Consider the following 22,325-nt stretch of genomic DNA (forward strand, 5'->3'; position numbering starts at 1 on the left):
CACGCCAAATAAGCATAAGCTAGGACATCAAGTGCTAGCCAGCAGGACAATGTTTGGGAAATTAAATTGCAGGAGAATGATGTAGTGTTGAAAAGCTCATGCTGTGGCATTAAAGCTGTGAACATTTCCCCTTGATGGTTTTCACACAGGAATCAAGGGAAATGTGTAGAGGGCATGGTGGAAATCTTTGACATGCTGCTGGCTACTGCTGCTCGGTTCCGCATGATGAATCTTCAGGGGGAGGAATTTGTGTGCCTTAAGTCCATCATCCTGCTCAATTCTGGTAAGTGGTGCGCTGTGCTTTCACTTGAGTCTTTGCTTGTGCTTCTGCATTTAGTTTTAATGCTGGTTGTTATCACTGAACGATGTATTTATTTCGAAACAGCAGCAATTGGAAGGGAACTACCAACATAGATACTATGTAGGACTGCCAGGCAGGGACACAGGAGGGTAAAGCTTGTTCAGTGGTGTATTCGGGAGCCAGTGATTTAATGCAAAATGGAGTTGATAAAGAGAGTGTGGCAAACATAATTTATTTTCATTGTTTTGAACTAGGCACTGGCAGGTCATGATGAAGCGTGGACTAAGGGAGACTAAAGTAGCTGAAGCCACACTCCATCCAAAACAAAATTGGGCCAATGCTTTCTCTTTTTTGGTAATAGTAAAATAAAGGAAATAATGTCAAAAGATGTATCTGAGTTTTTCAAAACTAGTATAGAGGTCATGGATTGCATTATAGTAAAGTACAGACGTCTAAGCTTGATGCAATCATTTTACCTTTATAAATTATGAAATGAAGTAAATATTTTGAGGGTGGAAACATCATGCTAAAGTAGTCTGAAAAAATAGGTGCCTGGATTAAAAAAAAAGAAAGGAAATATATATATTTATAAATATAAATACATACATATATAATATATATATTTATAAATATAAATACATATATATATATAAACATGTATGAAAAGTTATCTAAAGGTATGTATTTATATAAATATAAAAAAAGATGACTAGCTAACTGGTTTAGGTGTAGATATCAAAAATAACTGAGATGAATTCTGTATCACATAAATGAAATAAGAAGATCAAGATAGTGAAGTGTGGCACAAGACTTTCTATTGCACACAGGAAGGTTTTTTTATGTTTAAAAAGACAGAAAACTCAAGACAATTTCCATTTAGATGCAGAATTGAAAGTCACAATATTCTTACGGCAGTGATAGAGCTCAAAAACAATTATGTAGGCACCAAAGTCGAAATTTTAGACTGACATCTCTACTAAGCTCCTACCTAATGACTACAGATGCCTGAATTTAATAACACTCCTCGAAGAGCCACACATTTGTTCTCCACTTTCTCTACTGCGTCTAAACTCAGTATTAGTCTCTGCACAAAACGCTTGTATCTTTTCTGTGTATCTTTTCTACCTGGTTGTGTAACAGAGCACTTTCCCAAGCTGTATGAAATACAAGTTCAGTTAATGCTCACCGAAGAATTCTAAGCATTCCAGACATTGCCTTATTAACCAGCCGCTAATTCTTTACAGACATTGGGACCTGATCTAATCAGGAAAAAAAGAATAGAAAAAGAAAAAAAAAGTTACAACAATGTGATATAGTAATCTTGTTAAATATAAAACACTTCACTAATGTTTTAATGTTCTATGAGATATTATTAATATGGTTCAGGGTTTTCGTGATTGCCACTAATTTCCAGTGATTGACATCTGTGACAAGAACCTGGCATATAAAGGATGAAGGGCTATTGTTTATATCTTGGATGTCAAAGTGAGGTAACTGTAATAAAACACTAAGTCTGATATTTTATTTTCCTCTCATATTTCTCTCATATCTTGATAATTATAGGAATATTTTTCTATTTTATTGTGAAAAGTGATGCTGCTCCAGATTTTAGCTAATATATTCAAATGTAATTATACTCTTAAATAAATCTGGAATATGTAATCGATTTATAAAAATGCTGAATTACTGTTAGAACATAAATGGAATTAAAAGGTTGAAGGAAATGAACTGAGGATTCTTGTCTTGAATTTGAAATTATTGACCTACACTGTTAAGAATTTTTGTCCCACTGCTATGTTTAATATTGATCCATAAAACTAGATTTTTTTATTTAGTCATTTCTTTACCAGACATTGCCAGGTATATGTTATAACCACATCTCACTTTCATTAATAGTATTTTTCCTTCAAGATTCCTCTAAGGAAAAATGGTGAAAAAAATACAGCAAGTGAAGTCAGTGGGACTTGGATAAACAGAGGCAGAGTTGCTTCTGCACATAAAAGAGATGAGCCCGGAGGGAGAGGCCAGCTGGTATTAGCTTTTCACTCCTACAGGGTTTAGAACGGTACAGCAAGTATTTCAGATCGATGGTGCTGTGTGTACTACAAGGTCAGAACTGAGTGATCTGATTTTGTGGGGCCTTTTGTTTTGTTTTGACACTAAATGTATGTTTGTAGCTGTCCAGAAGTTTACATGTTTTTAGAAAAGTCTTGATGGTGATAGATGAGAAGGCACATTTCAGGTAAATCTGCTGCAGATTCATGGTAAAAGCAATTCACCTTTGCTAAGCAAAGCATCATGTTTTATTCTGGTTTGTGCACTTACTCATTGAGGTGTATCTGAGAACAGCATAAACTAAACATACATATATATATGTTCACAGAGTGCATGGCCATACCACTTCTAATAGACTTTATAGCTAGATGTAATTCCCTATTTATTTATTTACTTGCATTCCTATAGTCGATGATGTTTAAAAAGAATTAATTATTGGAAATGTGAGCACAAACTTCTGGTTGTCACATCCTTCAGATGCTCAAATTAGGAGACAAGGTTTCTTACAGAGATAGATAAGTAGTATGGTTTGGAGTATGTGTAGTAGCTGCATAACTGTTATCTAGCATAGGTACTCTGAACTATCCTCTGGAGATGCTTGTCTCTGCACACTATAATTATCCTCTTTTAGACACAGTGTTGGACACACAGGAAATGTGAAGTACTCAACATCACTCAGCATAGAGGATTTCTGAGGACAGCAAAGGGTTTCTTCTGCCTGGAAAAGGGAAGGTTAAGGGGGCTTCCATCGTAGTCCTCAGAAATCTGTCTGGCCAGGGCCAGACTCTTCTTAGAGGCGCGCAGTGAAAGGATGAGCTTCTATGGAGACAAAAACAGCAGCAAGGCAGGTGTTGTTTAGGTGAACAGAAAAAGTACTTCACAGAGAGAGCCAAGCACTGAAACCGGTCAGTGAGAAGGACTGTAGGATCAATGTCCTCAGCAATACTCAGTATTCAGCTGGCTGAAGGATGGAACAGCTTGCTCTAACTTTCAAATGAGCCCTGTTTGAGCAGGAAGTTGACCTAGATGATCTCTAGAACCTGCCCTACAAAGCTGATTTTTATTCTATGATTAGGTACTCAAATAAATGTAAACATTACACTAATGTGGGATATTCCCCATTGGGGATGATCCCATTTGGGGATATTTCCCCCAAAATGTGGGAAAACACACCAAAAATGTTGGCTTCCCTGCTGTCTGCATTTTAGATATGCTGTAGCATGTGAGTTGCCCTTCAAAGCTGCAGCAATAAACCATTCAAGTAAAAGGAAAATTCCATTCTTGAAAAACAAATTTAGCTCAATAATAAAATGCTGTTCCTTAACACTGTAAAGTAAGTATTAGAAATGTCAAAGGGAAGCGTGTTGCCAGACCTTTACTTTTTAAGTAGATCTGAGAAGAGGCATGGTGTTATATGGCAAAGCAATCGCCTTTCATTTTAAAGTTGAAGCTGTAGGTCATTTCTGCCATAGCAGCTAATTCACCTAATCATTTATGCCATAGTGATGGAAAGATTTAGTTGATTTCATGAAGCCTGCAGACCTTTTGATGCATTATTTAATGTGGCTTTTTTTTGTTTCACTCTTTTCTGTTATTTTTTCCAATTCCTTTTAAATTTTACTTTTTATATATTTTTTCTTTGGGGATGATTCCAGAGCTGAGTTTGCTGAGAGCTCAGCCTGGCTTGATACAGATGGAGACACATAGGAATGGGCCGTGGTGGATGGGGCAAAGACTCAGGGATATTGGTTGGTGGTAAGCATAAAGATGCTCTAAACTGGGGCTTTTTCAACAGAATAGGTAAAGAAGACTTCTCCCCGCTTTAGCAATATCCAAAAAGTCCTTTACCACTGTTTGACAACTCTGTCATGGTAAGACTGCAGTCCCTAAGAGGATTTGTTTATGCATGATTTTGAAACTTTGAAATACAGACACAGGTAGGCAGATGCTTGCTTGCAGTGCAGTGCTTTTTCAAGCCTCTATTCTATAGCATTTAATAATATTGACATAGAGTTGGAAAACAACTTGGTAGCTTTTCTTTCTTTCTGCTTCAGACTTTGGAAAGACCTCTGAGACTGCTAAATTTCACTTTGCTAAGACAGTTTTTATTCACTCTTCTTCCAAATCTCCCTTTGTGTGTGTGTGTGTCTGTGTGATGAATAGCTGGAATTTCTTTGGGGAAAATTTTAGGTTGTTGGCCTGGGGCAGGAGTAATCACCTGGGGTAGAAATGAGAACCAACAGTCATTTTTCTTTGCTACTGTTATGGATTGGCAATTGCCTGAAGCTGTTACAATTTTTTAAACTTTTTTTTTGATTTGTAATTTTTAATAGCTTCTGGACTAGACCCAGGTGAGAACAATTCCTCTCAACAGGATTTTTTTGCTTGTTGGTTTCAAAGCTATGAAGCTAAGGAATATTGCTACCAGGGCACACTAGTATTCTCTGCTTGAGGTAAGATGCCTTGGAAGCACTATTGGATTATGAGAAGAATGTTTTCCTCTAATGGATTGTGGTTTATCAGTCAAATTTAAGAAAGCTTTTTCTACATGATCCTACTAAAATCTAATGCCCAGCATTATCAATAGACATATATGGATAGGCATATATGGGTAGAAGTCATTCAGCTGGAAAAAAAACTTTTACTTTCTTTTTGGTGAATAAATTTCAGTTAAAAAATAATAAATAGCTGTGTGAGTAAAATGGTTATTGCATGGTTTGTAAATTGGTTGCATGGTTTTCAGAGTTTGAAACCATCAGCTATCCTCTTTTTAATGGTCTTGATCATTTTCTTCCTGTGCCTGCCTTTTGTTGATTTTTTTTTTCAAACAAAGCAGATTTTTCTTTTTCTTGACTCACAGATTGGACATTCTTGATACCACTGGGTATTGGTTTCACAGTTTTGAGTCTGATGTTCCAGTGAGCTGCCTGAAGTGCCTATGTTTAGATCATGGTGCTGGAGGTCTTTTGATGTTCAGCATTCCATTGTTTTTGTCTGAATTTAGCTGTTAAAATCTAGATAATTCAGAGGAGTATCCTTAATTGTTTGGAAGACCAGCTTCCCATTACTGCCATTCTCTGCTTTATATGACAGTACTTAACACTTTTACTTTTTGTAGAGGTCCAGATAGATTATTATTTTGTCTCTGCTTTTCCTCCTTTCTTCCGTTCCCTCTCCCCTCCTACTTAGGGGGAAAAAAAAGAAAAAAGAATCAGTGAGTTCCAGAAACCAGTATGAAGCAAAGTTCAAAAGACTGCTTGGCTATTCATGTTTGCAGTCTGATTATTAAGGTTCCCAAAATACACTGCAATCATTGAAGAATAAACAACAGTTTTAATTCATTCTCCATTATGCAATACATTTGCATTGACTATGTGTTGTCTTCCAGAGCAAATTCATGACCGCTCTCCAAAAATGTGCAAAATAGATCAGAATTTCTAAAGTAGACAGCTGACGTGCCTCACAAGAGTTACTACCAGTGGAAAGGTTAGAGCAGTTTCTACAAAACATAGAAGTGGTGCTGGGTAATGAGTTTGAAGGTGTTTTCATCTCTAGAAAATAATTTCTTTCCAGTCCAAAATTTCTAACTTCTCACTTTCAGAGATGATATGCCTGTCTATTTTACATGGGTTGCTCTGGACATGGCTTTTAAAGGAGAACCAGGTTTGCAGATGAAGGGGTGCACCTTACAAGGTTGCTGTTTGCTTGGTTGGTCTTGTTTGGTTTGGAGGTTTCTTTTACGGTGAGGTGACCGTGGCTAAATAAAAACTGGTTTTGTTTACACAGTAATCTGCACATACTGATTGCCTGGGCTGAGTAAGCAGCGCATATAGTCTGCCTTGGGTGCTCGTTTCCCCTGCCACCAAGAACAGCAGCTTGGGCCATGGAATGAAGCCAGGCTTGCATGAGGTGTCTTTTTCCTCTTCCTTCTTTGCCATGGTGGCTGATAACAAGCTCTGGAGTAGGGCAAGAGTTTTGTCAGTGCAAGAGTTGTGTTCCTTATGGGCCTGTGAAGTTTTTGGTTTCCATGTGCTTTACAAATGGATTGATTTAATCTGCAAACAGTCTCCTGGATAGCACCTTCCTTTCTCTGTTTGGGAGATCTGATTTGTTTGAGATTTCTCCTGTGCATCTTGGTGCTCTGTGGTGACTCTCTCCACATCCTTCCCAGTTACCAGGAGGTGAGGAGATGTTCAGAAGCCAGGGTGGCGGCCAGGCCATGGTGCAGGGTGCCCTGCCACACATCTGGAGAGCCTGGCTCTCTACTTGTTCCTGTCAGTGACTGGTTTGGCCAGCACGGTGCATCCCGCCTGTCTTGGGCAGCCAGACTTGCCTCTGGTCAAGCCAAGCAGGTGATGAAGGAAAAAGAAAACAGAGTGGAAGGAAAAGGAGGTTAACAGGTCAAGTCTTGTGGTTTAGTGCAGCTAAAGCAGCCAACCATGAGGTATACCTTGAGCAAGTCTGACTATCAAAGTAATTTTTATCTGTGGTTTGTTTGTTTTCTTTCCCTTCCTACTCCAGGTGTGTACACTTTTCTTTCCAGCACCTTGAAATCCCTGGAAGAGAAAGACTATATTCACCGTGTTCTGGACAAAATCACAGATACTCTGATACACTTAATGGCTAAGTCGGGTCTTTCCCTGCAGCAGCAACACAGGCGGCTGGCTCAGCTCCTGCTCATCCTCTCCCACATCAGGCACATGAGGTGAGAGCAAGTGCGTGGCCAGCCCTCTTGCTTCAACTGCCAGAGTGTAAGAGGAGGGGTTACCAGGCACACAAAGGCTGGAGTACCACTTTCCTCCACAAATGGGAGTATAAACTGTATAGAGATACTACAATAAATAAAAAAAATAAAAAAAAATAATAAAAAAAAAGTCTGTGTAGTTATAAGGAACTTGTGCGCTATATAGTATTATTCTGGATTACTGTGAGAAAGGAATAAACTTTCCCCCATTTGTTGCTTCTACTTTTTCTTTGCTTCTTCAATAGTGCCATCAGCAGTATCTCCTCCTAATGTTGTGTGCTCCTTTCATTCTGTTCAAAAATCACTGCATAGATAATGGTAAGGTAACAGAATCTTAGTTCTATGAACTTAGTTTCTTGCAAGATAAGGTTTAATAACACTATTACTTTGTATTATATGGCCACTTGTCACAAATGGCTTGATTGCAAACCACTTTAGAAAAGAGATCAGTATCACTATTGATATTTTATGAGTGAAGTTAAAATGCAGATCTCTTGAATCCCAGTCTAAAGCACTGTGGCCTTTGCTAATTAGAGATGAAGTGCTTGAAGCAACCATCCGATTGCTGTTGGTCTCAGCAGTATTCTTATAAATCTAATTATCTCTTAAGACAGCCACTCAGTAGCTGACATGTTAGCAATATGACAAGCCTAAACAAAGAGTGAGTACAAAGACACAGTATAGATTTTATTCTTTCAAAGTGGTAAGTGACATTGTTTTTACACAGATACTATTTCATTAGCTTGGTAGTAAAATAGTGGTAAGCACCACATCACAGCTACTTTTGCTGAAACATACAGATGTTACATGTTGGGCTGAAGCAGATATTCAGGAAAAAGTGAAGCTATATAGTTTTTTCATTGGAGGAGATGACATTTTTGTCATTTTGACTGTTTTTTTGTTCATCCATCCTTTTTCTTCTTTTTCTCATCTTTCTTACTTTCTTAAGTATTTGTGCAGTTAAAGAAGTTCCATATGCAGTATACCTGTCCACTTCATCACTGTGCCTAAATTTGCAAATCATTTGCTCTAGATTGATTTTCAGGAAAAGGAGAGCAAAAGAACCAACCATAGAAAGCAGATTTGCTCCTGAATTGTTCTTTTAAGAAGCTACTTTCTTCTAACTGCCAAAGGCGCCTACAGTAACTGCAGTATTAAATTAGATACTGCACTACATATGAGGTGGAATGTATATGAAACTAGCTACTGTTAGCTGATAGCTTTTTCATAGCACATCTGGAATGTAACTTCTGTTTTCATCCAAACCCACAGCAACAAAGGAATGGAGCACCTGTACAATATGAAGTGCAAAAACGTAGTTCCTCTCTATGATCTCTTGCTGGAGATGCTGGACGCTCACCGACTGCATGCCCCGGTGGCCAGGAGTGCTGCACCGATGGAAGAGGAGAACCGGAGCCAGCTGACAACTGCATCGGCCTCGTCGCATTCCTTACAGTCTTTTTACATGAGCAATAGAGAAGAGGAGAATATGCAGAATACAATATAAAAAGAATAAGTTCATGTAATGGTATGAGAAACCCAGCAGCGTACTACCTAGTTCATGCTACATTTCAACTATAATGCCACCTATGTAAACACTCCAATGACATCAGTCACCTGTATTTTCCATTTGAGTGTTTGTCAAGCACTTAAATTGATTATTCATCCTAAATGGAAGACATTTCATTGCTATGGAGAGCCAGCAAGGATTGTCAGGCTAGCTTAATTTGAAACTTGCAGTGTTTTTATTTACCTTTGCATGTAACTTGGGTAAATACTAACCCTAATTTCAATATTAATTCTACTACCATAAATTAATAGGCCGTACCACCAATGCATATGGGAAGCTGCATAGCAGTAGCCTTTGTTGGTGTCCATTCCAAATTCTGAGCCCGTTTAGTGCTTTACTTGCTTGAAACTTTGAAACTGTTTGGTAGAGATCCCAGGTGTATTTGAGCAAGGGATGCTGGAAGGTGACTGGCATCTCAGCGTGCCACGGTGAAACTCCACTACTAGTGATTGCCTCGTTAAAGTACAGAGGTAGTTCAAGTAGATTCCCATCCCTCTTCTTCTAACAGCAGGAAAGAAGCCCTGTCTGTGAATATTTTTCCCTTTTGTTTCTTTTACCATAGTGGCTCACATCAGCAGACGATTCCCTTCCAAGGTCATACTGACCAAGCTTGCTGGTCCTCTTACTATCCACTCTCGCCAAACTGCATTTTTGTGCACCCCATCTTCTCTGATTCTATAAAGCTGAATCATTCTCTTGCTTTTTAATGTGTATATGAAGGACAATGTGGCAAATAGTGATAATAGATAATTGCTCTTAAATCAGACTAGATGTTTACAGACACTGTCAGGTCTTAAAAAAAAAAGAAATTTACACAAACATACGTGATCTAGCAGTATTTAATAGAATAAAAAATATGTAAAAAAACCCTCCCCACTTCCCACATTTTGTTGTCCTAACAATAAAATGCCCAGGATGTCAATATGAGATTGGCACAGCTGGGTGGGACTGTCCCATTCCACGTGTCAGCATCTTGCCTGCCCAGGTAAGGGCAGAGGGGATGGCCCTACAGCCAGAGCTGTAAGCTTGGCATTACCTTTCCTGGTTTCTGCTCTCTTGGAGCAATTCACAAAACCACTGCTAAGATCCAGCTCATCTGTGGCACCCAATCTGGGCAAGGCTCTCAGCCACTGATAAGACTCCAGGTCACTGCATGTACAGGGGCAAGAACCTCACTTTCCCCAGGCGTGTGCGCAACTGCTTTATGTCAGGGTTAGTCTGACTCTTCAGCTCGACTCTAAATGTACAGAAGGTCCTCCGGTATTAAGAACTTCAGCAGCACATGAAGGGCAGAGACTTTTTAAGAAAGAAAATGACCAATGTATCCTTACTAGATGTTATCCAAAGTAGAAGCTGGTGCTGATGTTTGACCACCTCTAAGCTAGTAAATTAAACATGTCAGAGAATGATGCTGAGTACTAGAATGTGAATTTTATATATGCTAGAGCTTTTTTTAAGAGATTAATGATTTATTTTTCCTGTGCTATCTTGCACTTCCAATCTTCTGGAGTAGTTTGGGAGCTAGATAGGGACTAGTTCCAATAATCAGTTGTGTATGACCACCCTGTCAGTAGGGAAGTTTAACAGGCTGGCACATGGAAGCTGGTCAAGGTGCCAGAGAAAGATTTGGGGATGCTTAATTTATTAGTAGAGCTGAAGTCTTTATGTAAGCTTGATCGGAATATCCTGCACTAATAAAATATAGGAAATAAATAGTACAACTATTGCAGTACAGTAGTGCCTATGCCTAATCACACCCACTGTCAAACAGGTGGTGTGGGTGTACAATGAGATCTAACTTATAGAGCAAGTGTGTAGGCAGAAGGGCATAGGATCAGTTTGTGCTCCAAGGCCAGAATTAAATTCTTAGTAAATGTCTGTAAGGATGTCCAATACATAAATATTGGAGCAAAGGAGAGGCACAGTTCAAAAATATGCACATAAATGCTTGCTATATACTCAAAATGATTCCTTAGCTATGTATCCAGGCCTAAATGTATGAAGAAGTCATTGTAAACTAATAGGCCTTTTATTGATGCATATTTTACTATCTTTTTTTTTTTTTTTTTTTTTTTTTTTTTTTTTTTTGTGTTAAAATGCTGAAGGATTTGTTTTTTTATGTATTCAGTAAGAGTGTGTGTGTGTGTGTGTGTGTGCGTGTGTGTGTGTGTAAGTGCAGATCTGATACCTAAAGGGCTTTTCGGAGGCTTCTAACTGCCTTGGAAAAAGATGCACACTTTGTTTTGAGACCGTGTTTCAAATGTGTTAAAAAAATCATGAAGGCCCTGAAATGAATACAGGTTATGATTTGAATGGAACACAGGAATTGCTGTAGTTACACTTAAATACTCACACCCTTGTCATTCACTTGTAGCCTACTGCGTATTAGAGCTGCTCTTTAAATACTCTGTAGCTGCAACTGGTGTGTTTGCTATAACAGAACATGCAAAGCAAGCTTGTAGGGCATAAGCTGCACAGCAATTCCCTTTAAATAAATGCCTCCTCTCCTATAGTCCAGAAAAGTTCATTATATCAATTCAAGTGCAAATTCAGCTTAGAGCAAAAAAGATTAGTTCAGGGAGAGCAATTCATAGCAAAGGGACAGATTCTGGTGGTACTTAGATGGGGTAAGTATCTCTGTACTCTCCAAAGAGTCCCAGGGAAGCTGGAAAGCATGTTTGTGAAGGGAGGCAGGCAGCAGGCAGGAGGATGTCAGAATGTGCCTTGGAAATAGCCAGAAATAGCCATCAGTTTCCAATTGTATCTCTGAATGCTTTCCTAGACCCAGTCCTCGCAGTGAAGTAGCTGAGTTCTGACCAGTCCAACACACACAGGAACTGCAGTGGAAAGCACCCAGGAAAAAAGTGACCCAGTGATTCCCAGTAATAGATTCATTTACACTGGGGCAGTTTCAAAGCTCTGTCGTTGACTTGTTCTTGATATTTTATTGAAGCAGCACCTTAATGACTATATTAATCTTCACATAGTTATCTGTAAAAATGATTGTCCACATATCAGACAGCTGAATGTAGCCATTCTGTCAATTAAACAAAGTCTACGATACAAAACTGGCAACTTTCTTCTTACCTAGTTCTGAATTACGCTATCAAGTTTGCAGACATTTGTGCCTGACATTTGGTAATTGTTAATTTACAGGATGCTATTTTATGTATATATATATACTTTATATTTACAGCTGACAAACCAGTACTACCTGAATGCCTGGTGCTGGATACTAAAAAAAGAAAATAAAAAATATATTGCATGTAAAAATTGAAAGAAAAATATTAAGGGCAGCTAATTATGCTTTTACCAAAACATTAGTAGTGATGTCTGTGGACAGTACCTAATGATAGAATCATTGTTTTATAATGTTTATACTTGGATTTTTTTAAAAAAAATACAAAAAAAAAAAACCAAAAAACAAAAAAACCCTAGAAACGTAGACAATGTAATACCAGCATAAGCCAAACAGAAATAGACCAGATGAACTATTGCTTTGCTTGTGAATATGGTTGTTATTCAACTATTATGAAAAGCTTGGGAGGCAGGAGAGGGGATAGTGTGGTGCTTATCACGTACTGGTGCCTGGGTTTCCAACAGTACGGGAAAGCTACTCTGGTTTGTAGTGGTCCGAGCCATGTCTCGATCTTGCAGACTTTGTCTCAGGTAAAACTCCCACTTAGGGCAGTTGGATTTGTACTGGGGTAAAATAATTTAATGAGAGTTTCTTGGTGTGTGTTTGTGGTGAATTTGCCATTATGTCTCAATGACATTTCTTGATTTTTTTCTCCTTCTGTACACTGAAGGGTTTGATACTTTAAAAATATAATTAAAACAACAAACAACAACAACAACAAAAAGCTGAACTGAGTTCTCAAGGAGGGACTGTCAGCAGGTCACTTCACTTTGAGAGAAAAAAGAAGAAAAATCCCGATCCTCCAAAACAGGGTTTGTAATAAAGCCTGTATCCATGCCAATTGTGCTGATTGATTCCTAAAGACTTGTGCCAAATGTTTAAAATAAAACAAACCACCAGCAAAGTAAAAATTCTGCCTTAATAGGGTCTGAATCTTATCATAGTCTTTGGTAGGAACAGGACAAGCCTGTTTTGTATATGTAATATCTTGCTTTAAATTGAGAATGCAATCCAACCTAACACTAATGGGGTTTTGTATATAAGGTATTTGCAGATGAACCAATGTGAAGTGTATTTCTGAATCGGAATAAAGACGTCATTTTCAATGTTATCTACAGAGGTAATATAGCTTTACAGACAGAATTTCTGCATATGTATAAAAGGCCATGTCTAAAACCATATTTTAATGCAGAACAGTCTTCTTGTCACCTGCACTATAGCATAATCTCAAATTGATCTGAGAATGTTAAATTAGCATTTCCTCAGCAGTGATGACCTACCCTTTCTATCTGCAACTTCTTTTTCATTTTTCAAATGTAGATAGTCTAATATCCTGAAAGCTGTTTAAAAGTGATTGTTGCCCATAAGGGTACTCAGTTTTGCACTGTGCTTAAAAAAAAAGAAAAAAAAAAAAGAAAAAAAAAAGAAAAAAAAGCATTCAAATGTGCCTAAAAATGTATATGCTGCCATTTTGCAATTTAGTATGCTCTGTATTCCTGTGTGCCTCTAATTAGAAGTCTGTTTCTTCAGAAAGTGCCCAGCGGAGAATGAAGGGATAGACTGCTAGTCATGAGACTTGCATTAACAAGCCACTTTATGTATCACCTTATTGTATATACTCTAATGCTTTTGTGTGCACTACCTATTCTGTCAATGGAAAATCCTTTCTTTGGTATAGGCTCAGCTGCCGTGATATATTTGTTCAAAGTATTCTGTTTCTTCACTGATGCATATAAAAATATTGTTGTCTTTTTGTTTTGGTGAGGTTTTTTTTTCTTTGTTTTGCACCTAAAACGTTCTAAAAAAGTCTAAGTGAAAAAAAAATGGTGGGTTATCTGATTGGTGCAAGATTTTTATTGACTTATTTGATGTTGAAAATAAAGAATTAACCAGAGAAATTTGCTTCATTTCTTATCTTTTGCATAGTATTTTCTTTGTGTTTCTCTGTTTCTTGTTTTCCAGTAGCCAACTCAATGTTACCCTATTCTTTAGAGAAATGGAATGTGGCTACTCCTGTGTATCTAAGTGAAAACTCTTTTCTCGTTATTGTATTTTTTCTACTCTGAACATATCTAGAAACAAAAATGTCTCAGGTCTAGTCTTGAGTATTCCTGGTGACACCTGAGAAGACCCTAAGGACTCAGTTGGTCTTCACGGTTACGCTCTTCAACGTTAAACTAATTGCGAAATCTGAGTTTTAGAAAGAAAATGTTCTCTGGTTAGGAATGGAAGGTTGTCTTCCTGTTGGCAAGGCCCTCCACCTCCGTGGTGTATTTGGGTGACTGACATAATAAACTCTTTGCCTTTTTTGGCTGTAGAAGGCACTAATTCTTCTTCTTTGCCACATCATCATATTTGGGTCTTTTGTATGCTCTGCTTTCCTTGTTTTGGCTTGTGAAATATAGTGGGAATGGGACAAATTAAGTGAATTAAGCCTCCTCTAGTTGCCTGCCTCCTACCATAAGTTAGCTAATGGCAAGTAGAACAATGTTGCTTTTCCTCATGAAATCTAGTCCTCAGGGAAAAAAAAATCTTGAATAAGTTGATGGACAGGAAACAGATGACATAAAGTTTCTTTTAATCACTTAGAAACACTTTGAACTTATTCTTGCTCTGTGAAGTAGTCTCAAAACTATATTGGGTCTTTGAAAAGAATCAGAGCAGAAACATGTGGAGTTTATATACATATGTATGTGCATCAAAACATACATATCAGTAATATGTAGAGAGTAATATCAGAGAGTCTTATATTGATTTTATTCATCCAGTTTTGCTGTGATGACTTTCAGCAAAACTGTTAGCTTGTAGTTTATCTTTGCTTACATGAATTTATAGCTAAAAACTCTTACTTATATGCAGTGCTGCACTGTGTATAATTAATCATCGGAAATGGTACCATATCACCTTAAATCCAACCATTTTCTTAATGTCTTTAGACAAACTAGACAATACAGTTCATACGCTTAAGCCTCATACCATAGCTTGTCAAATGCAATAGCAAATAACCTATTTATACTCTAAAAGAAAGTTTGGGATTGTTGGGATTTGTGTCTAGTAGACTTAAGCAATTTTTTGAAGTCATATTCTTGCAATATGCTTGATGGTGCAGAGCTTGACTGAGAGTTGCTACTTTGGCTGCAAAAGGTGAGCCAGAGTTTTACCTAATTACTAATTGCACTTGTACAAGTGCTCAAAATTGAATCAGAGAATGCTTAAGGTTGGAAGGGACCTCAGAGGTCATCTAGTCCAATGCGCCTGCTCACGCAGGGTCACCTAGGGCACGTGGCACAGGGCTGCATCCAAGCAGGTTTTAAAGATCTCCAGAGAAGGAGACTCCACAATCTCCCTGGGCAGCCTGTGCCAGGGCTCTGTCACCCTCACTGTCACAAAGTGTTTCCTTAAGTTCCTGTGGAACTTTTGGTGCCTCAGCTTGTGGCCATTTCCTCTAGTCCTGTCACTGGCCACCACTGAAAAGAGGCCGCCCCCTCCTCCTCACTGCCTCCCTTGAGGTATTTATAGACACTGATCAGGTCCCCCCTCAGCCTTCTCTTCTCCAGGCTGAACAGCTCCCTCAGCCTTTCCTCATAAGGCAGATGTTTCAAGCCTTGGAAGTTTCTCCAGGCCTTCTGAAGATGATGGCGAGCAGCTCGGCTATGACATCCGCCAGTTCCCGCAACACCCTGGGGTGCATCCCATCAGGGCCCATGGATTTGTGGGTGTCGAGTTTCCTTAGGTGCTCTCTGACCCACTCTTCCTCTACCCAGGGCAAGCCCTCCTCTCTCTGGCTCTCTTCCTGTGTCCCTAGGGCCTGGGATTCCAGAGGGCTGCCCCCGACAAACACAGAAGCAAAGGCAGCATTCAGCAGCTCTGCTTTGTCCGTGTTTTTCGTAACCAGGGTACCCACCCCGTTCACTAGTGGACCCACGTTCTCCCTGACCTTCCTTTTGTTATTGATATATTTGAAGAAGTTTTTCTTGTTACTCTTAACATCCCGTGCCAGATTTAATTCCAACTGTGCCTTAGCTTTCCTTGTTGCATCCCTGCATTCCCTGACAATGTTCCTGTATTTCTCCCAAGGGGCCTGTCCTTTTTTCCACATTCTATATATTGCTTTCTTCTGCTGGAGTTTTGTCAGGAGCTCCCTGCTCATCCACGCAGGTCTCCTGCCCCCTCTGYCTGACTTSTKGKGCACAGGGATGCACTGYTGCTGGGCATGGAGGAAATGCCGCTTGAAAAATAACCAGCTCTCCTGGGCCCCTCTTCCTTCTAGAGCCCTAGCCCATGGGATCTTTCCCAGCAGGTCTCTGAAGAGGCTAAAGTTGGCCCTCCTGAAGTCCAGCGTGGCAAGGCTACTTACTGCCCTGCCTCCTCCTCGTTGGATCCTGAACTCCACCAGCTCCTGATCACTGCAGCCAAGGCTGCAGCCAAGGCACTATAAGGCTGCCCCCCACAATAATAATGTAAAATAATAATGTTAGTTTCGATGCTGACTGAGAATCTGATGACATTCAATGGCTATAAACAACTTTCTATCCACTGGACCAAGTAGGTACTAACAGTACCAGGTGCTGTGTGCTTCCCCCCAACCTTGTTTCCTAACATGTAAGCGATGCATGTTTTCTTACAGCGTAGTGTTGTGCTCTATTTGACTAATTTAAAAGATTTGCATAGTTAATGCTCACGTGAAAAATATTTCTTGTTTTTACTTTTCTGTTAATTACAACAGTTCCTTTGTTACCCAGTACAGCAGCAGCTTTAACGCTTATTTTGCCCTTCTGTAGCTGAGCTACCACTTTGCATTCTTGGTCAGCGGGACACAGTCCCTCTATAAAACCTAGTAGCTGCCTTGCTGTTCTACTACAATCAGTGAAAGCTGAGAAGCAAAGTAAAAGAAAAAATAAAATTAAAATAAATCGTATCATGCTGCAAATGTAAGGGAGCTTATTTTTCAAAGTTAAATGGTGGATTTTTTTTCCTCAGACAGATACTGCCACATTAAAAGTCCTGTCTATCTCTTGGTTTGGATGAGTATTACATTTCTTTCCTCTCTTCTGCAAGTCTTGCTCCCATCACCCAGACAGTAAAGAAGAGAGAGAAATCGAGGCATGCAAAACAAGCCCTCCAACATCATTACGCTCCTGGGTGAGCGTGCCTGCTGAAAGCCACCCTGTGCTCCTGTGCCAGCCAGGCCCCCCTTACAGCAAAACACCCTGCAGGCACAGAGGCCTGAATGCACGGATTCTCATGCAGGCTTCTGGAAAGCAGACGATCAGAATAACACTTACCTCAGGAAGGGGCACAGCTAACTAACTACTGCTCGTGTCCTTGCTGGATCGGGGTGTTGCAGTACTTAGATGTTACCTTGCTAACATCTCCATTTGTACAGGCAGACAGTGACATAAAATTTTACCTCCTGCTTTCTTTCATTGCTACATCTGTGCATCACTCCAGTGCTTTTTCACTTCACAAAGTTGTAGAAGTGAATAATCATTGTTGTCTTCAAGATTTTGTTAGGGCCAGGTTTTACAATGGAGGCTTGGGGGTATAAAAGTCCTGCCAGAGCATTGTGCATTCTTCTAGTGATTTTTCTTCCTTGCCTCCAGCATTCATTTACACAGTGTCCTAGTTTAATGGGAGTTGAAATTACAACATTTATTTATCTATCTATCTATTTATTTATTTATTTACTACAACTCAATGGTCAGCATACTGTCTCAAGCAGCAATTTGAAAAAAATACAATGCGAAGAGTGCAGACACAGATCTCCCACTTCTTGGATAAACTTGGGAGCACTTACATAAATAAAAAAGCACACACTGGTTGCTTTTCTTCCAGCTGTTTTTAAGCCATCCTTTCTACAAACAATGGAATGAAGAAAAACAGTTGCAACAGCAATAATAGCATTCTCCCGGGAATTACAAAGTGCCTGAAAATGCCAAGGCCTGAGCAGCCTTTGTGCAAACCGTGTCCACATCTGCATCAACCCTGACACACAAGAGCTCAAGTGCTCACCCGTCCTGCCCCAGCGACATCCCTAACTAAAGACACAAAGTGAGCAATACTTTCCTAAGCCTCCTCCCTCTGCCAAAAATCTAACCCGTCACTGCTTTACTCAAATCTCATTATGGTTTGGTACTTTGTTTGGTTCTTTAAACAGATTTATACTGAGTGGAGTGTTTTTGACTATTTCTATTTTCGAATAATATAGTAAGCAGCACCAAACAATAAAAGCCACAGCTGTTCTGTTCCCATCTGCTTTTAGAGAAAGCATTTAATAAAATTCAGATCTCTATCATTTAACTAGGGCCTAGTCTAAGGCAAGTCTTTGTTGCTTAAGTGTGCAGTTAGTCATTTTTTTGTGTCTTATGTCACAGATTTTTTTTGTCTTCATCTTTTTGGTAAGACAACCTATCAGAGCTTTCCCATTTAATCCTGTATTATAGAACATATCAAAATATTCCAATATTCTTAACATTCTACAAAAAAAACACAACTTCCTTCCAAATTAATATCAGGTTTCATATCTGTCTTCCTTAGGTCTAATTAGAGTCAAAGGGTAAAACAACAAAATTCAATTTGCTTTCCTGCATTTCACAACATGGCTGTTAGGATTAAAAACAGCCAGCTGGTTCCTAGGCTGGCTAGCTGGTGTTAAGGTTACTAGATCCAATACTTGTCAATGTAAGAGACACCCTCTTTCCCGCTAACCAAAAGACCAGGCTTCTCCATGCTCTGGCACAACTCCCTCCACACTCCTCGGCACCCTCTGCAACTTCCCTTGCATTCCTGCAACTTAGGCAACAAATGGTTTAGGTGAATTCTGCAGTTGACCACTGCAGGACTCGAACATCTAGTCAGGCTACTCAAAGTGCAAGTCCTACTTCATTGTGGCATTTTCCATTACTTTTGTTTCCACAATTCATTGCTTTAAACACTAAATAAAATATGAGACTATTCATCTGCTGCAGAATGAAGCCACTATCACTGATGGAAGTGGCAGAATGAGACAGGTAAGGATGCCATCAGACTTAGAGCTATGAAGAATAATGGCATGTTCTATTTCTACAGGTTTCAGAACATTTGAACTCTCCCAGTATTATACTTTCATCTCTTTTTGGTTTTGGAAATCATGTTAAAAATGAGGAAATTCATGCAATAATGTCAGGGCAAATGGTGTTATTTTGCATAATTATTATAAGCATAAGGCAGAAGATGGTTTTATATTACAATATGGAGTCTTTGAACAATCAGTTTCTACTATGCCTTAAATTCCCAGTAGTAGTGAGATAACTAGAAGCCAGGAAGCAGGGTTCCCAGTCACAAAATGCAGAAGGCCTCAGGGAACAACTATGCCTATAGTGCATCTGTCTACAGTATATAATCCAGTAACTGAGATATCCAAGGTACGTGGTCTACATTCTCCTTTTCTGGACTTGAACATCACCTTGAACAGACCCTCGGTGAGTTCTGTAGCTCCTGTATAGCCTTTCCTCATGCCTTGCAGGTAAGGCTGGAGGCTTGTTTACCAAACCTCATTTGCCCCTTGCAAATCCCAAGTAATTGGGATGCTCTAGAAGAACGGGAGATGACAGGCTGCACAACAAGCATCTCAGACTCCAGGTTGTGCATTTATTCATAAAATGTTTCCTTGTATACACATTGCTCTACGATGGCCTCCTACGAAACAGAGGTAGGCAGAGAGCAGCTCAACCTTTGCAGGGTACACAGAAGGCCCCGCTGCCCAGCAGGCTGGTGGTGCTGCTGGCTGAGAGTGTGAATGAGCAGCTGAAGGGGAAGCACCCAACCTTGACAGTTGGGTAGCAGATGGGTGGAATTCCCATGGGAAAAGCCTTTAGGAGAGGCAGCAGCACTGGCAGAAAAGCTGGTGTTGTACTGCACTTACACATAGAAACTAGCAAAAACTATGCAGTGATAATGCTCACAGCACCAAGGACAGAGTGGTTATGGAAAGGGAGAAAGACGTCTATTATAGCACTGAGTAAACTTGCGTGTGAGGGAACAGAAATGTGAAACCAGCTGTGACAACTGACCAAGGCATGCAGCTCTCACCAGGCAATAAGCATGGAAAAAATTCTTTACGTATTAGTCTTTAGCCTTTCTCTTGTATGCTAATCTCTGTACCCCACAGCTGGTAAGTGTGTGCACTGAGTGTATTAAAGGAGAATAAACAACAAAAACTAAAAATCCATCAGCTTTTTTTCTTCCCTCTATAATCTAATATTAAGTTACACCCCTTCATCCCAACCCACTACATTTCAGACACAGATAATGGAGATTTGGGGAAGCAGGGAACACACGGTGGCAAAACAGTTTGCAAAGTTCAACTTGAAAAGTTATGCTTCAAAGCATGCAAGGTGCCCTATATGCTTTCAAAAAGCTAGTTTATTTATTACATCTGATAACATTTAAATAGTACTCTTCCATCTCTGTCTCCCTTGTAACCATTTTTCTTCAAACCTCACTGTCTTTATCTCAGTTTTAAACTAACATAAGGAATTTACACAAGTATCATCAGTGACTTCTTGTTTGGCATCCGAAGATAAAATTGCTGACAGTCTACATGCTACTGTACTACCATGATATCACCAATATCAGACTGGAAAATAGGCCACAGAGACAGTCTGAAACCCTTCCTTCTTGCTAAATCGCTCTTTTTACTTTCAATATTACTTTAGAGGAAGAAAAAGATACATAATTAACCACCACCAACATGGACTGGCTTGTGAAGGGATATCTAAAGCATGCAGAGGTTTGGACTAACAGGTCTAAGGTGAGTGAACTGCCAAATCATTAATGTAAGTGCATTGACGGACATTCACATAAATTATATCACCATAGAAAATGACATTAGAAAAGAAATAATTTATTTTGGTATGCCGAAAGAGTAATATATATCTTAGTATCTATAACACCTCCCTCTCGGTTGACAAACATAACCTTGAAACTGTATACTAATAAAGAAAACTATGAATTGAAGAGAACGGATACTTACGCCAGCCCAAGACCTGTGTTTCAGACACTGAAAATGTTTTGTTGACACACACAAGTCTTTTCAGGAAAATGTTTAAGATATAAGCACTGGAACATTTTCTAAGACGGAAGTTTTGTTCCGGCTTCTCCAATAGCTGCATTTGGCCAGGTGGTGCTCAACCTATGACAACTTTTCCTTTGTAAAAGCTCAAATTATGGCATCCCAGAAAAGTAATTCTATGTAACAGCAATTAATATGTTTGCATTTTCTTTTGACTGTTTTGTTTTGTTGCATAGGCCAACACATTCTACAAAAAAAATCATTTAATTGTAGGAAAAACACTCTGTGTAATGGCTTTTAAAACCTTACTAGAGCAGGAACACAGGACCATGCACTGCAGGTTTTTTAAATCTGAAAAGAATTCTGTTTTAACCAAGTTCTGACTCATAAGCTGCACGAAGTGTCTGCCACTGCTCAGATTGCAGGTTTTCTGTAATGTTTCTGGCAAATTTCTGAGTTTTCACCTTGTTCTGTTTTCTGCTGCTTACGCCTATGTTTTGGGTATATTCCACTAAACCACGCTAACTATTGGTAAAGCATAAACATCCGCCTCACTGCCAAGATGCTATGGAGGTTGCTTAATTATTTGCAGGACACCCATAGAAAAGATGGTCAGCTCCAGTGCAGGCTGGGAGAGTTGCTCAGTTGCACAGGGAAGGTGTGGGTGCAAATATGTGAGCACGCACACAGACATGCACACAGACATGCACACAGAAACAACCCACTGGGGAGATCAAAATATAAGCAACTTCTTGAGAAAAGAGAAAAACAAAATAACCAAATCATTAATTCAAAATAAAGACAGCTTTTAATGTCAGCAATACTTTTATTCTAATGCAATACTTTCCAAGGTGTCTTATTGGTTGTTAAAGTTTGCAAAATCCTCTTGTTCCCACATATAGTTGATATTGTTAAAGTTGTTACAGCATTTTTTTATTTTAAATCTTTTTTAGAATTGCAGCATTTTTACGAGTGGAATTTTTTTATACCATAAATATCTCATTCTAAACTCAGAGGTTTTCAGAGTTGTTATTAAAAAGCACATAGACAAAATATTTTATGGTATCTCTAATAAATGCGAAGAAATCAATACAAACAAAACTTGGCTTAGCAAACTGTACATACATAAATATGTTCTTTGTTTTTCAACTTGACATTCAACATTTTTTCTTCATAAAACCTTTCAAGATCTTATTTATTACATCAATTTTTTAAACCTTAAAAAAGTGCTTCTCAGATTTACAGCTTGTGCATCCAAAGCAAAGGTTAGAACATCAGGCCCGAAAGACAAACAAAGAGAAATAATACATTGCCATACAAGACCCTTTAAAATTGTATGTTACAAATACTCTAAAATTTCTTTAGCATTGGTTATTTTGTATACTGCAGATATTGAGAAGGAATTTAACAATGAGTGGCTAATGGCTCATTTAGAGCTGCACAGAAAGGGTCTACAAGGACTAT

The 22,325-nt window shown here is 39.0% G+C and overlaps 1 protein-coding gene across 1 annotated transcript in view; it reads left to right on the forward strand.

Moving 5' to 3' along the window:
* Window positions 1–8,658, forward strand: part of ESR1 (estrogen receptor 1) — a 111,873-nt gene extending 103,215 nt beyond the window's left edge. Inside the window, exons 6-8 of the mRNA XM_026044399.1 lie at window positions 150–283; window positions 6,878–7,061; window positions 8,373–8,658. Of these exons, the coding sequence (XP_025900184.1) occupies window positions 150–283; window positions 6,878–7,061; window positions 8,373–8,607 (553 nt within the window). The 3' untranslated portion in view covers window positions 8,608–8,658. The remainder of the gene's footprint in view (window positions 1–149; window positions 284–6,877; window positions 7,062–8,372) is intronic.
* Window positions 8,659–22,325: the final 13,667 nt, after the last annotated feature.

The sequence above is a fragment of the Nothoprocta perdicaria genome, unplaced genomic scaffold (assembly GCF_003342845.1).
Source record: "Nothoprocta perdicaria isolate Ctin4 unplaced genomic scaffold, notPer1 scaffold_36, whole genome shotgun sequence".
Lineage (NCBI taxonomy): Eukaryota > Metazoa > Chordata > Aves > Tinamiformes > Tinamidae > Nothoprocta > Nothoprocta perdicaria.